The 15,284-nt window shown below is 36.6% G+C and overlaps 1 protein-coding gene and 1 long non-coding RNA gene across 2 annotated transcripts in view; one reads left to right on the top strand and one right to left on the bottom strand.

The window, feature by feature from the left end:
• LOC132114770 (breast cancer anti-estrogen resistance protein 3 homolog) overlaps positions 1–15,284 on the bottom strand; it is a 56,055-nt gene that overhangs the window by 28,611 nt on the left and 12,160 nt on the right. The window contains exons 3-4 of the mRNA XM_059523088.1: positions 8,433–8,775; positions 1,657–1,696 (exon numbers count right to left, since the gene is read on the bottom strand). Coding sequence (XP_059379071.1) covers positions 1,657–1,696; positions 8,433–8,775 — 383 coding nt within the window. The remainder of the gene's footprint in view (positions 1–1,656; positions 1,697–8,432; positions 8,776–15,284) is intronic.
• Positions 601–13,760, top strand: LOC132114774 (uncharacterized). Its single transcript, XR_009425357.1, has 3 exons — positions 601–712; positions 10,451–10,519; positions 13,453–13,760. It is a non-coding gene; the product is annotated as an uncharacterized LOC132114774 (long non-coding RNA).

Here is a 15,284-nt window from a genome sequence, read left to right as displayed (position 1 = left end):
AATCTTATGTGCCCTCCAGAAGTTTGCGCCCTGCAAGTGATCGACGCCTTGTGGTACCATCCCAAAGAAGTTCAAAATCACTCTCAAGGACCTTTTCCTGGACTGTGCCCAGCTGGTGGATGACCTCCCAATCTCAGTTCGTACAGCTGAGTCTTTACTCATTTTCAAGAAACAGCTAAAGACTTAACTTAAGCACTTAAGCAACTAACACTAGCACTTTTCCTTTTCTTGTCTTTTAATTAAAAAAAAAAAAAAAAAACCTACCTATGCGTTCTATACTAGACTAACTGAGACTTGTCATGGCACTTGTATACTGTTGTTGTTCTCTTGTTGACCTGACTGCTTCTATTGTTCTCATTTGTAAGTCGCTTTGGATAAAAGTGTCTGCTAAATGATTAAATGTAAATGTAAATGTAAACTGCGTTGGTGCACCTGTGTGTGTGTGTGTGTGTGTGTGTGTGTGTGTGTGTGTGTGTGTGTGTGTGTGTGTGTGTGTGTGTGTGTGTGTGTGTGTGTGTGTGTGTGCTATTTGCACACACTTTTTTTGTGTGTTTGTTGTCTGTGTGAGGTAATGCTATGAGGTGTTTGTTCTTCACAGAAAGTTGCTAGACCCTAAGATGATGCAAACCACTGAGCTGCTGAAGACAGAGAGATCGTTTCTCAGCAGGATGACAGAGATAACTGTGTGGTGACAGCACACTCAAGGCTGAAGGTAATCACAGTAGAAAATATCATGCTAACTGAATAAGATGCGTCACACTCTATCATTCATCAGTCGAGTCGTGGGTGCTATAACACAGTCGTATTGTGTGATAAAGAGCTTTCATAACTGCTAGATGATGCCTCAGGTCAAAATAAAGTCAGGGAACTATCTGCCTTTGCTGGCGAAGTGAAATTTGTCATTTGTTCCTCACTTGATACTGTAATTTCAACTGCATATGTTGAAACATCACCAGCTCATTTCCTTCTTGCAATTGTGCCGGTTTAATTGAGGATGTGTCTACAGGGGCCTCTTGCACAGTAGGAAATGCAGAGATTGTCAGATCTTTATCGGAAATTTAGGCTGTAGAGTTTCCTGTGTTTTATGGACAGCTCTGGCTTAAAGTTGCACACGCCTATAGGGTCGGATTGCCATTGTCATTCCCTTCATAGTCAAATGCTGTCAACCACCTAGACAGGTCAAGGACAGTGCACTTCCATTTGCTAAACTCCATGGTGTGAGTTAAATAATGCAACAAAAGTATTGTTTTTGCATCCCGCTTAACTCTTATCACTCTCAACTAGCACATAAAAGACATCAGGAAGTGTAAATGTTTATAAAATAAAGATTATCACTGAAGCACATATTTATCTCCGATGCAAATCTAAGTATGCAATGTAATATGTATATTTACTCAGCTCTGAGTCAATAAACAACAGTGTTTCAGATCCTCATCATGACGTTCCTGTCCTGTTTTAAAGACTCTACACTTACAAAACTCATTAAGCTGAATAGTATTGGAAATCTCAAAGGGTAAAGGGTTGCCCTAAGGTCATCTCTGTCTTGAACAAACCCTCACCTGCCATACCTCATATATTGCCAGTGGCTTTTTACCATAATAGAGCAACCCTCTCAAACTCCAAACACACATGTTAAGGCAAAATGTAAAGCCTTACCTTGACATACTCCATGGTAGGGTCCATGCCTGCACCGTCCCTGCAGGAAAAAGAAAGAACTCTCTTAAGCGAATACATCAACTCTCCTTTAGCTCAACTGCCTGCCCGTTTAACTGCGAGTGTGTGTGTGTGTGTGTGTGTGTGTGTGTGTGTGTGTGTGTGTGTGTGTGTGTGTGGGTCCTTCTCTGGGCAGGCTGTACATCTACCAGTTCAGCCCTGCTCGCCTGAGGTCATTACACCACAGTATAGACCACAACATATGACCACACACACACCCACCATCCCCCCAAACACACACAATTACTTCCACACCAACCCACATTTGCAAACTTCTGCAGAGATGAATGCAGATATCAGTTTAGTTAATGAGCAGAAATAATAAAAAAACTTAAGTAGGCATTAAGAGAGAGGAAAAAAATGAAGGGTTAAGCGGTCAGGGATGAGCATGTCAAGTCTTTTAGTGGCTCTCTGTCTCACATGAACACACTCTTGTGACTCTCTCCGGATTTATGCTTATGAAGATTTAAACCCTGGATTCTAAAGGATTATAGCCAGGAAAAGGGAAATTAATTCCTTGAGTCTAAATTTCCCATAGGGCCAAAAACAGTGTAAATAAACGTACAGAGCAACCTTTGGGTAAGAGACAAACTTAGTGCAAATGAAACACAGAATCTATACAGAAATACAGGAGGAGACCTCTATTCCTGTCAGCGGCTTTAAGGTTATGGTCTAGATGCGACTTACCCTAACTGCAGAGATGGCCCTTGGTCAGCAGCTCAGCACTGCATTTTTTGTTTTATTTAGATTCTCTATGTGGAACGCAGGAACCATGGTGGTGAAGAGAGTCGCAGAGAAGAATGAGCGGTCGAGGTGCATGGCTTAGCTTTTTCTCCATTTAGATTTTTCCGCCCTCTCTCTTTCTGCCTTTACCCAGTAGTCCCTTTCATCTCAGCTTACACAAAAACCTGACTTTTCTTTATGACTCTTTCTTTCTTCCTTTCTTACCAGCAGGGTGTGTGGTAGACTGTCTCACCCCCTTAGGGGAATAAGGGTGGCTTTCAGGTTCAGTGTGGAGGTGGCACCTGGGGTGAGAGAGCTCAGATATATAAAAAGCATCAGATAACTGGAAAAATGAGAATGTATGAGAAGATTTTTTTGGATTGTTTGTTTGCTTCGCATTTGATGGACTTGATGAGCGTAACTGATTTCCTGTTCCCATGGACATTCAGTGGAAAGCCACTATAGAGCCGAGAGGGCATCCTTTAAAGCTTCTGAACACTGACATTATTACGCTATAAGAGAGCACTGTCAGCACTCCCACTGGTCGACCCAAGAGTGACTTGAGTTTGGGACCAGGCTGAACATACCGTCTTATCCGCAAAGAGAGGGCATGGAGTGAGGACATGGCCTCAAGAAAAACATTCATCTCCATCCCTGACTTGCTCTGTGCCAAGCCACAGCTGTATTGTGTCTCAAAGTGGTGATGTGTACAGTACCTCACAGTCTTGCCAGTCAGAATTAGAAAGTTAAGGGAGGACATGTGAAGTTAGAGAGATGGACAAGCTATTACTGAGTTTCCAGAAACAGATTCATAATGCTTAATCCACTAGAGAGAAATGGGACAGTTAACATACAACACTCCCAAAAATCATGCACATGCAGTAGAAAAGAATCCACCTACACATACTAACATTTGGGGACAAAATGATAAAAAAAAATAAGGGAAAAAATGAAAATGTTTTTTATGTTTATTTATTTGTTTAAATGATTTCTTATTTATTTACTTAAAAAAATGCAAAATTGTTTCATCCTTTATGTAGATTTAGGGTGTGGGTTCAATTCAGTCTATGTGAAGTGGTATAATTTTATTTAATATAAATGGGTGTGTAAAAGGACTCCAACAAAAACTGTTTCATGTTACATCCACAAAATTGTGTGGCAAAAGGAAATCCTTTGGACCACCTGGTCGTCTGAATGGAACGTTTGGGTTCCGTAGAGCTTAGCAACCATTAATGAAGTTACATAACGTACATAACAATAATACTGGACGGCTCAACAAAGACTTGAGTCTACCAGCACATGCAGGGCATTAATATCATTACTGTTATGCATTTCATGTCAGCTAGATTCGCAACCTCATTTTAATCAAATAACTACATAGAATATTTATATAATAGTTAAAAAAAGCTCTAACGTGAGTGCATGTATTTACTTAACAGGTAATATTATAACCAATAAGACAGCTGATATCTTAAAAGTGCTGTTGAACATTATGCAAGATAGGTGGCAGTTTGGTGACAAAATTTTGTGCTATGTTTTGCTATTTCACGCTCCAAGACAAGGCCATGTAGTTACGAGTAGTTACCGTTATTTGATGAAATATAAATGTTTCAGTCCAAGAAACAAAACCTTGCATCTCATCTGACTACTCATCTTCAGGCAGACACACTCAAACTGCTGAAGCATTCTGCAGCCAGACTTTCAGAGGGTTGACATTTAATCACAATGCCATCCAAGTCTCTGATAAAACTAATAATGGAAAAAGTCACCCAGGAGTAAGCTAGTTATTGATTCTGGGTTGATTTAATGTTGGTGTCCATGTTGAAATATACTTGGGAGAAAATAATGCTGTAGGTTCCTCTCTCTCTCTCTCTCTCTCTCTCTCTCTCTCTCTCTCTCTCTCTTAAACCTGCACAGTGATTATGTTCTTCTGGTTTCTTTTTCCATGTGTCATGTAGAGTCCCAGTATGGGGTTGTTATGGTGACTTGGCTGCTAGAAGAAGTCATTGCTAACCTTGCCACCAGCCCAGAGGAGCTTCTTTTGTGTGCTGTGGTCATTTTTCACCTTCCGTCTTTCATTGAGCTTTGTGGCTGTGAAATAGTAGTCTTATAATAGGTAACCTTCAAATGTCAAGGGATAGATGCGGCCCACTGGGCTTACGGAAACCCAAACACACACCTACGCCTCCACAGATACACAAACACACATAGTTACCCTTAAAACTACAGTATAAAATCCACTATTTAGTCTATCCTTAGCGTTTCCTGAGGTGCTCAGCAACAAGTTAACAGCAACTTGAGTTATCAGTGTTTTGTCTGTGGTCTGCTTGCTGTTTTCAGTTATAGTAACTTATGGAAAGTTTCTCTTTTTCTCTGGCACTTTCCACACAATTCCTTTGTTTAACATTTTTTTTTTTGTGAAACTTATTAGATATTTATCAGTTATCATCAGAGTTGGGTATAACGCGTTACAAAGTAATGCGTTACTGTATTCTAATTACTTTTCGTGACAACGCAGTAATGTAACTCATTACATTTAAAATAAATGTAATTTGATTACAGTTACTGATGTCAATAAAATTAAGTTACTTGCGTTACAAATGTATTGGTAAGAAAAAATATTAAAGTAAATAAATTAAAATGCATTTCTAATCAGGTTTTGGGGCGGCTGCGTCAGTTATTGAGCATGCGCTTTAATGAATTACTGGAGAACTCGTGCTGTTAAAATGGACGGAGACGACAAGTGTGGTGGTTGTTTCTTCAAGTGGAAATATAAACATTATTTTGAAATATAAATATTATAATTTGAGTTTTGTGATTGTAAAAACAAAAATATAGCTGTTAAATGCAAACTGTGCGCAATTTCTAAAGAACTTTCTACCGCTATTAACTCGACCAGCAATTTGTTGAAGCACTTGAACAGAGTGCATTCTACGACAAAACTCGTCGCCAAGGAAGATAACGTTACCTACGCCCGAGACGAGAGCGGTGCAACCTCGTCTAAACAAGCTAAGATTGGATTTCTGTTCAAGATCGGGAGGGAAGGTAACTTCTGGACAGGTGAAGAGAGCTGTAGCAGCGTATGTGGTGGAGGAAATGCTGCCCTTGTCGACTGTGGAATCGCAGTCATTTAGAGACTTGCTTACGATGATACCCGTGACGGACAGCTCTGTACCCTTGCAGGACCGAAATACATTTGCAAGGTATCTAGATAAATGCTATGCGGATATTGAGTATGAACTTAAAAAACATTTGAGCGTTTGGAATGTCTCCACAACCGCAGACATATGGACTTTTTACTTGTTCCCTACATTTTTAAGTCTTTTTTTGGCTAATGTGTAGCCTATAGCAAACCCATTTTTTTTACTTAATGGACATGCGTCAACAAATCTAATTTAAACCTAATGACAAAAGTAAGACTTAGCAAAAACCATAACAGAAAAGCTATGCTCTGAGATTTGCAAATATGTCACAAGTAACAGTTTCAAGAAAGAAACTTGCTGCATACATAATTGCATATTAGTACCCTGTAGTGTAGAATAAACTTTCACTTTGTAGTTGAAAAACAACTACATTTCAGCATTCAAATATGCAATGTTTTTTAATTTGTTTTATTTTATAAATACTGTTTTCAAGTGTTATCGATTTAAAGTATTTTTTCCTGTCTTTAATGCACACAAACACAGTTAGTACAAGCTAGCACACATATACAGTGCATGTTGCACGCAGCAAGGAATGTTGTACTTAAGACATACTGTATATACATTTAAAAAGACTACAGTTGTCATTGTTAGGCAAGTTTATGTTAAGAATGTTACGTTATAGAAATGCATTGGATCTTTAAGTCAAGTTGCTGTTTTCATATTTCTGTAATATTTTTCAGTCAATATTAAATTACGGAAAGAACTTTTCACTTTGTTTGTAGTGTTTTCTTGTAGGTTTAATAGGTTTTCAAAGTAACTTGAAAGTAAAGTAATTAGTAATCTGATTACTTTTTACATGCAGTAATCAGTAATGTAATCAAATTACAATTTTAGAGCAGTAATTAGTAATTTGTAGTGGATTACTTTTTTTGAGTAACTTACCCAACACTGGTTATCATCTAACAAAAATAATGTAAGCCTATTGTAAAAAGTAGCTTGTTTTAAACAATCAAATGCTTGTATTCACCTCTTAAAATTTGATTGATTTAAACTGTTTGCAAAAATTAAGGTCACTAAGTAATGGCATGTTTTTGATATCATCTATTTAATTAATATTTAATTTAGCAGTAATAAGTGTTTCAATTATTTATTATTTATAATGAACTAATTAAATTACTAAAACATGGTTTAATAATATTGATTAAATGAAGAGTTCATCTGCAAATGAATTAAAGTTCAAATTTAAAGTTCATTATAGTTGTTTATTTTTTTACACATTAAAAGTTTGGTTTTGGCAAAAGCAGAGAACTCCACATTACATGTTTCAGAGATAAAAAAACTTGTGTAATCTTTGTAATCGCCTCAGATGACAATGTAGACGCCAGAACTTTGTTGTTTTGATTACACGTAATACAGAGAACTTCCTCACCACTGTAACATGCTGCTTTAGCTAGGTTCTGTGAAATAGTTTCCCTTTTTTCATTTTCCTTTGACACCCCAAAGAAGATACCACGGCATGTTCATCAAAATTATCCATCCTCAATCACTTTTAGTCAGCTTTGATGAAACGCCTCTCAGCCTTGTCACCTGACCCGAATACTGTGTGCTGATTCGCTAAAAAGGATTTATTGGGTTTTGTTTACAAACAACAAAGGTGCTACTGCAAAACAAGAACTCACAATGCTTTACAATGGCCAAACACCGACTTTTGTGACAAAACATGTTTAGGGTTCAGAACGCTGTGGTGATGAACATTTTTGTGCCCTTGTTAGTGAAAGGTGCCCTCTACAATCAGTGACACTGTCCACAGAGCCAGACACAGATTATTTTACTGTATCTGCCATTTATTTTATTGAGGGTGAGATATATTACCTGTTAAGTCAGTCTGCGTAAATAAGGGACAAACAAACCCTTCTTTGTTACTGATTGTGATAAGATCAGACAGACAGAAAAGGCTAAACAGTTAAACAGGCCTAGAGCTATTGCAAAGACGTAGGTAGACAGTGAAAAAGAGAGACAAGATGCAAGAAAAAGAGATGGAGACAGTCCTGGACATGAGACTGAGCCAGTATCAGCTTTGTATTTTATGATAATTATCTCAGCTCTCCTATTTCCTGACGCAAGACAGTAAAGTTAACGGGACTGAAGGGCAGTACAAGGCGAAGATCTGGTGTCAACTGCTCTGATGACCAACTTATTATCAGTTATGTTAAACCACTAGCCAGACAAACAACAAAGGGGTGATATGATACAGTAAAAAATAAAGTCAGAACACAGAGGTAATCTACAGTGCAGCTACAAATAAATGCTAACAAAGGCTAACAGTAGTTTTAGGGTGCTCATTGACACTGTATTCACTGTTAGTGGTTAGTTGAGTTCACCTTTGCATCCAAATCACTTAACTAGCCTGTATACACTGCATATTTTATAGTCTAAAATTATGCCATTTTTATTTATCATAAATTAGCAACCCCTAAGTTTAGACACTGTTCTGTTTGATTATTAATACGGATGACATCTTATAACCCATTATATAATACGATGTTTAATTCAAAAAACGTTGTACTAAAGGGAAACAGATTACCAATGAGCTCCTGATTTCCCATAACACTGTGTCCTAACTACAAAAACACAAGTGTTTTTATCAGTCACGTTGTCATGATTAGGACATGGTGTAATAGTACATTTAACATGTTTTGTAAAATGTAATCTGTACTTGCAACAACACCTCAACAGCTGGGTAGCTCTGAATTCTGTGCTTTGTGGTGTTTTTGGGGGTGCTGTAACTGTAGGGCTTTGTTGCATTTGAATCACTGAGAGAGGACAGATGTGTAGATGTACTGTATTTCTTACTTGGATGTTAGACTGCTCTTCCTGTCTGAGTGGAAAGCCTGGTGTTCAAGACTGTTGTGTATTAGTGGTGATGGTGGCAGGCGATATCGGCCCGGGTATGGTACTACTGATGACCCTATATTTCCATTCATCTCCCACTGCTTCACAGGGGAACTAGTGCCATTCTTCTTCTTGCGAGGCAGGGTACCATGGATGGAGACTCCCTGGTACCCGCTGACCGGCATCTCAGCCATGGCAGGCCGTGAGCTTAGCAGATCCATAGAAGATGTGAGCGTACACTGCCGTCCAACATGCATGTTCCTAGGCAGACTAGAAAACCTCCCTTCTGCCATCATCCTTAGCTCTGTAAAAGATTAAAAAAAGGACAACATTACATGAATGGTCTACAAACAATACATATTATTTGATATACAGTAAAAACAGTGTTTATATTAAATATTATCTTTAGCATTTAAAACAAATGTTTCCATTTTAATCTTTTTTTTTCAAATGTAATTTTATTCCTGTGATGGCAAAGATGAATTTTCAGCAGCCATTATTCCCGTCTTCAGTGTCACATGATCTTTCAGAAAACATTCTTATATGCTGAATTGGTGCTCAAGAAACATGTATTATTTGTCAATGTTAAAAACAAAAAATGTTCATCATTCTTTGATAAACAGAATAATATAATAGTCTTAACTGATACTTTTGATCAGTTTTTTGTGTCCTTGCTAAAACATATAAATTAAAAAACACCAAACTTTTGAATAAATATATTTGTATGTGTGTTTATATATATATATATATATATATATATATATATATATATATATATATATATATATATATATATATATATATATATATACTGGCAGTAGTCTGTGTTTATAACTATTATTAACAACACAGATGTGATGAAATGTGGGTGTTATTCTGACTTTTTCTTTTTTAGGTGGTATCAACAGTTAGTGTTTATATGAAACCTCCTGCTATGTGTGCCCTGTAGCACAGGTAAATTGGAAAGCATCACAGTTTGATAGTCCTGAAACAAACAAACAAAACAAAGAGACATATATTTCACAGAGAGGGAACTCCGTTCAGTCTGACCGCAAGAGGCGCAGATAAGGATCTTCCCTTGTTGTCTCTAAGCGCATGTTTACTTCAGCATTCCAAAGACACACGGAGACCACTAATTGGTGCAGTGAAAGTGGAGATAGATTGTATGGAATTTTATGGAGCTAGATTTGTAGACATCACTCTTTCTGTTGTGTTTTCAAAGGAATAGTTAAAATCGAAAATAAAAATTCTGTCATCATTTACTCATCCATGTCACTCAATATTCATCCTTATTTTTTCCCAGTAACATGATGCTAACCATTAGCTGAATAGCTCCAAAAAGGACAACAAAGTATCAAAAAAATAAAAATATTTTTGTTCTATATTAAGGTTCTTCTAAAAACATACAATAGCTTTGTGTTTCCTTGTTCAAGGGAAATAAATCAAACATGTCTGTACATGCGTAAGACAATGGGAAGAGTATAAGGCTAATCTTTCACTTTACATCTTTCATATTTAAGAATAAAATATAATCTCTAAACTTAAAGTAAAACATCACCCCTGGCATCCATAAGATTGTGACTTTTGTATGTTTATTGAGGGGCTTCAAATCAAGAGAAAACCGTGGGTGTGTGAGTTCACTGACCCAGACGCTGGATGAGTGTGTGTGCATGTTGACCCCATTAAAGAGCGCTGTTAGGGTTATTCGGAGCACACATGCATGCAGCAGAGCTGGTGCTGCCATCACCCTCTTTTGTCTCTTTTGTGATGGATGAAACTCAATCTTGGAACCTGACAGCGCTTCTGTTTAAGGTCTGGCATGATCTCATTCACCTTATGGAGAGGGGGGAGCTGATTTCAAACTCAGACCCATTCCACACCACCATTCGCCCCCAAATGTTCTTCCTCTGCCACATGTACCTATGCATTTAATTCTGGGCCAGCAGTTTATATTGTTTGTGTTTTCCCATAATTTGCAGAGTAGCAGTGCATCCAGGGTCCAAAATGAACACTCGCCGAGCTCCCATTGTGACTGAAATTTGGCTTTGGTGAGCAAATAAAACATCTTAATTAATATGTCCAATATACTGATAGAATAACTCTCCCTCACTGTTTATTAAATTGTTAGGCATATACTGTATAAAGTGAGATAATGCACAGAGATTGATCTTTCTTTTACCATTATATAACACTTGTAACTTAATGTGTCACCATTCCTGACATTAAGAGCAACAAAATGACCAATTGTAATATTTTCAGTGTAATATTACTTTTGTGAGAGGTTTCACAGATTAGGACTCTGTTCCCATTATAATCGACAAGGCATAGACACCGGCTGAATTAGATTTATTCTGCAGTGTAGACAGCTTAGTTGATTATAGTGATATAGTTACAGGAACATTCTAATATTGTCATTTTGCTTATTTATAATTTATTACAAATTTTAATTATTGTTTTGTTATCTGCCAAAAGGGCTAATTTTAAATGAGGGAGTATCTTGATTTACTGATGAATAAAATGACAATAAATTGTTTATAAACAGAGTTCTTATTTTGAGAATAATTTTGAATATGTAGTCTATATAAAAACTATGGCATAGATGCCATAAATTAAATAAATATTTTAATTTAAATGTAAAATTTGAAATTAACAATTATTTAGAGAAAATAACTATGATTTTGTCATAATCATGCAACAACTACTGTGACACAATGACCTGTGTTTGCTGCAAATGAGCTACATTTCTTGCAACAGGAACACAAATATATTTTCCAGGAAGTAAAGTTAAATTCTGTTGTGTAGCCAGTAAAATATTCAGCAATGGACAGTGTGAGAAAGAGTTCATTTTGGTCCCTCGCACAAGCCTCTGTGGAAAGTGGAAAGACATGGAAACTCCCTGGTAATGCCATGGTGGGGTGTTTGAACCTGCAAACTAACCACAGTCACCTCCACCTCCACCCATCCACTCATCCATGACCACCAACGGCCTGAATCAGCTTTTCATGTGACTGTGCTCTTTTAATTCTGTTTTTTCAGTTTCCTTTTAGATTAAACAAACCCAAAGATAACAGTTGGGCTGGTTGTATAGCTTTTGTTTTTGTTTTTTTAAATAAGAAAATATATGCACTTAATCAGACTACGCCTGTCATACACCTATAAATCACTTTTTTATGTGCAATCATGTACCTCTTTACACAGTCTGGGTGTTCTGGTATGTAATGACTAGATTCCACTCAGTGGGATTTTAATGGTTTGATCAGGGCACTTTATAGTGTTATGAAATCCCACTATGAACACCTCAGCTGTATGTTTATGCACCTGGAGCACCTGTGCGCTGTCCTGGGGCCCCAAAACATGAGATTCCATTCACTGGTGCTGTTTTCATGTGGTGTGTAATAGCTAGAAGACATTAAAATCCACAGATCACTGTTACAGAGTTATCATACTGGCTAGTCAGGAATCCCCTGTTGGTTTCAGATTAATTTTTCTCACATGTCTCAGAGTGTGAGAGATAGTCATGCTCATCTGAGAAGGCAGATATACACTTCCTGTGTCAGAGGAAGTGAGGGTTCTGAGTCATAATACTCATATACACCAGTGATTTTAGGAGGGCAACTGTGACCTTTCTGAAAATAGGAACACAGAGTGGAAAAAGCTGGCATACTCATATCAGATTTTTTAAAGGATCAGATTTTAAAGGGGGCAGACCTTCCAGGTCCCTGAGGGAGGCCATTTCTAGAGGCATGATTATAAATCTTTCAGTGTACATATTTCACAGGTGATTGTGATTTTAAAGGTATAGATCTCAGAATAATGACAAATTCTTTCAGCATTTACTCACCATCATGTCTTTTAAAATCCATCTTACAAATATTTATTGTAAATGAAATGAGAAATAAAGTCACTCTGAATTATTGTACATATTTCACAGGTGATTTTGATTTTAAAGGTATAGATCTCAGAAAAATGCCAAATTCTTTCAGCATTTACTCACCCTCATGTCTTTTAAATATTTCAAATATTTAAACTTTTCAAATATTTATTGTAAATGAAATGAGAAATAAAGTCACTCTGAATTGTTCCTTAAAAATCTTTCCTTTCATGAAAAAATGAGGCCTTACTGAGGAACAAATCATGCTCATGTGCACTTAAATAGCCAATAAAATTTGTTTCAGTGTAATGGCCTCAGCTCTGGTCAAGAGGTATGATCAGTGATGAGAAAATCTCCAATCTCATTGATTTCATCAGTCTATTTCTTTACCATTTACTTTTAAATAAGTTTTTTTTTTCTTTTCTTTTTTTAATATTTATTTCAACTACTTTTGCCTTTAATTTTCAATGACACAGTCCCCATACTATAAACTAAGTATAATTTATTTGTATGAAATAAATACATATATATATGATTGTAGTTTTGAGAAAAATCCTGTCATATGCACATAAAACTGACAGTCACCACTTATAAGCTACTACTAAATATTGTAGAAACTTAATTTTCTGTTGCTTTGTAATGATTTGTATCGTAAAAAGTGCTATACAAATAAACTTGAAATGAATTGAAAAGATATAGCCAAACAAGCACCTTCTTATATTGTTTAATATAATAATAGCAGCAATGTGTAACATGGATAATATAATGTAAAATGTCACTGTTTGTAGCTCTTGCATAAACCACTCTGTGTAATAGGAATCTGAAACATAAGTGATTTCCCTGCTCTCAGCCCAGGTCAAAAGGCCACTGTAGGCTAACATGTTGTCTAAGAGCTCTGCATGGTGTAATTTTCAACATTTCAGCAGACAGTGAGGCAGAGAGACAGCTGTCAGCGCTACAGAAATGCAGGAACAAGCCCCCTGTGGCTGTGGATTACATATGCTAAACATTTTAACTGTTAACTTCTCTTCCTCACCAGAGGTCATGAATATGCAAAATACTCATTAAACGGTTCTTAATTAATGATTTGCTTTTCTGTTTTCTCTTTAGACTCCCTATTGATTATCCAGTTCTCTCTCAAGTGCCTGTTCTATTTTAGACTGACATGCCATCATATGACCTCACTCCAAAATGTCAATCACAGTATCCCGTTCTCTCTCTCTCTCTCTCTCTCTCTCTCTCTCTCTCTCAATCCTGCAAAGCACAGTTGGTTGCTGGCTGACATCATCCTCTTTATCAAACACATTTCTTTGCCTCTGGCCTATACAATGTCATGTTTGTTAGTGTCTTTGTTCTCCAGGAAAGCCATTATCTTATTATTTTTTTAGACTGGCTTATACACACACCATTCACTTCCATTCTATGGAAAACAGCAGCTTGAAAATGCTAGAAATGACTATTTGTGCACCACAGAAAACAAAAGACATAATCATGAGTAAATGATTACAGAATTTTCAATTGTGAATGAACTATACCTGTAACAGTTTTTAAAGAAATGTTTTTATTATTGTCCCATGTCTTGTTTTTGCAAATAACCTATTGCTTGCTCATTTCAAGGTGTTTTAAAGGATTATCCTGAGGCTATTATGCAAATGTATTGAAAGGGGTATAGATGTAAGAATTTTACTGGGTACAGTAACAAACAGAAACCAGGTCACACTGTTTTTTTTTGTAATACTCAAAATGTGCATGCAGTACAAACAGTTTTCAAAGAGCACGACTCTCAGACCAAAAAGCTTAAACGCATGAAGGAAGAGAATTCTCTGCGCATTTCAAAACAACAAGATGATTATTCTCACCCTGGCCCTTTCACCGTCCAGCCAACCCCCACAGGAGTTGGTGGGAATCTTGTGAATAATACAGGTCTCCTTTAAATAATTCAAACCTGCTTTTGGAACACAAAGACTCGAGTGAGAGGAAAGCAAGTGTAGGGTTTAAAGAACTCGCCCATCAACCATGATTACCTGAAGGTGTGGAGAACACATTCTGAAGTTTTCACATTCTCTAACAGAACCAACCATTGAATTGAAGAACCACAGTGAAGAATGGTGCTGTTTCAATACAAGTCAAGATGTCTGACATTGTGTAGATTACCGCAAAAAGTTATTCATTTTGTAAAGCTGTAAAATTGTCTGAATTGTCCTTTTAGTGATGGGATTATTATATGGAGATTAATGTCTGGTTATGTACAGACAATTCCTGTGGTCATGTCCTAGGTCACGTCCCTTTCTGGTATCCATGCATTGATCACATGAAAGTTACTAGGTGTAGTGGCTTTAAATTGTCATGACAGAAGTTGAAAAATTGGATTATAACTTTGCACAGACAAGGTAAGTACAGAATTTTATCACATTTCTCATGTTAATATGTAAGCCTTGTGACCGTATGATGTGACACTGAAACTGTATTGGGTCACCAGTTAAATGTCCAATGTAAAATGTACACTACAACTCAAATTTAGAGTCAGTAGGATTTCTTTTTAGAAGAAATTAATATTAAGCAGCACAACCGTTTTTACATTTACATTTAATCATTTAGCAGAGGCTTTTACCCAAAGCCATGACAAGTCTCAGTTAGTCTAGCACAGAACATGTAGCTGTGTGTGTGTGTGTGTGTGTATATATATATATAAATATATATATATATATATATATATATATATATATATATATATATATATATATATATATAAAATATATATATATATATATATAAAAAAAAATATTTATTTATTTATTTATTTTCAAGAATAGAATAGAAAAGGAAAGGTAAGTCAAGTGCTGGCAAAAAAGATGTGTCTTTAGATGTTTTTTGAACATGAGTAAAGACTCAGCTGTTTGAATTAACTGGTCATTCCACCAGCTGGGCACAGTCCAGGAAAA

The sequence above is a fragment of the Carassius carassius genome, chromosome 34 (assembly GCF_963082965.1).
Source record: "Carassius carassius chromosome 34, fCarCar2.1, whole genome shotgun sequence".
Taxonomy (NCBI): Eukaryota; Metazoa; Chordata; class Actinopteri; order Cypriniformes; family Cyprinidae; genus Carassius; species Carassius carassius.
This window is presented reverse-complemented; position numbering and strand designations above follow the sequence as displayed.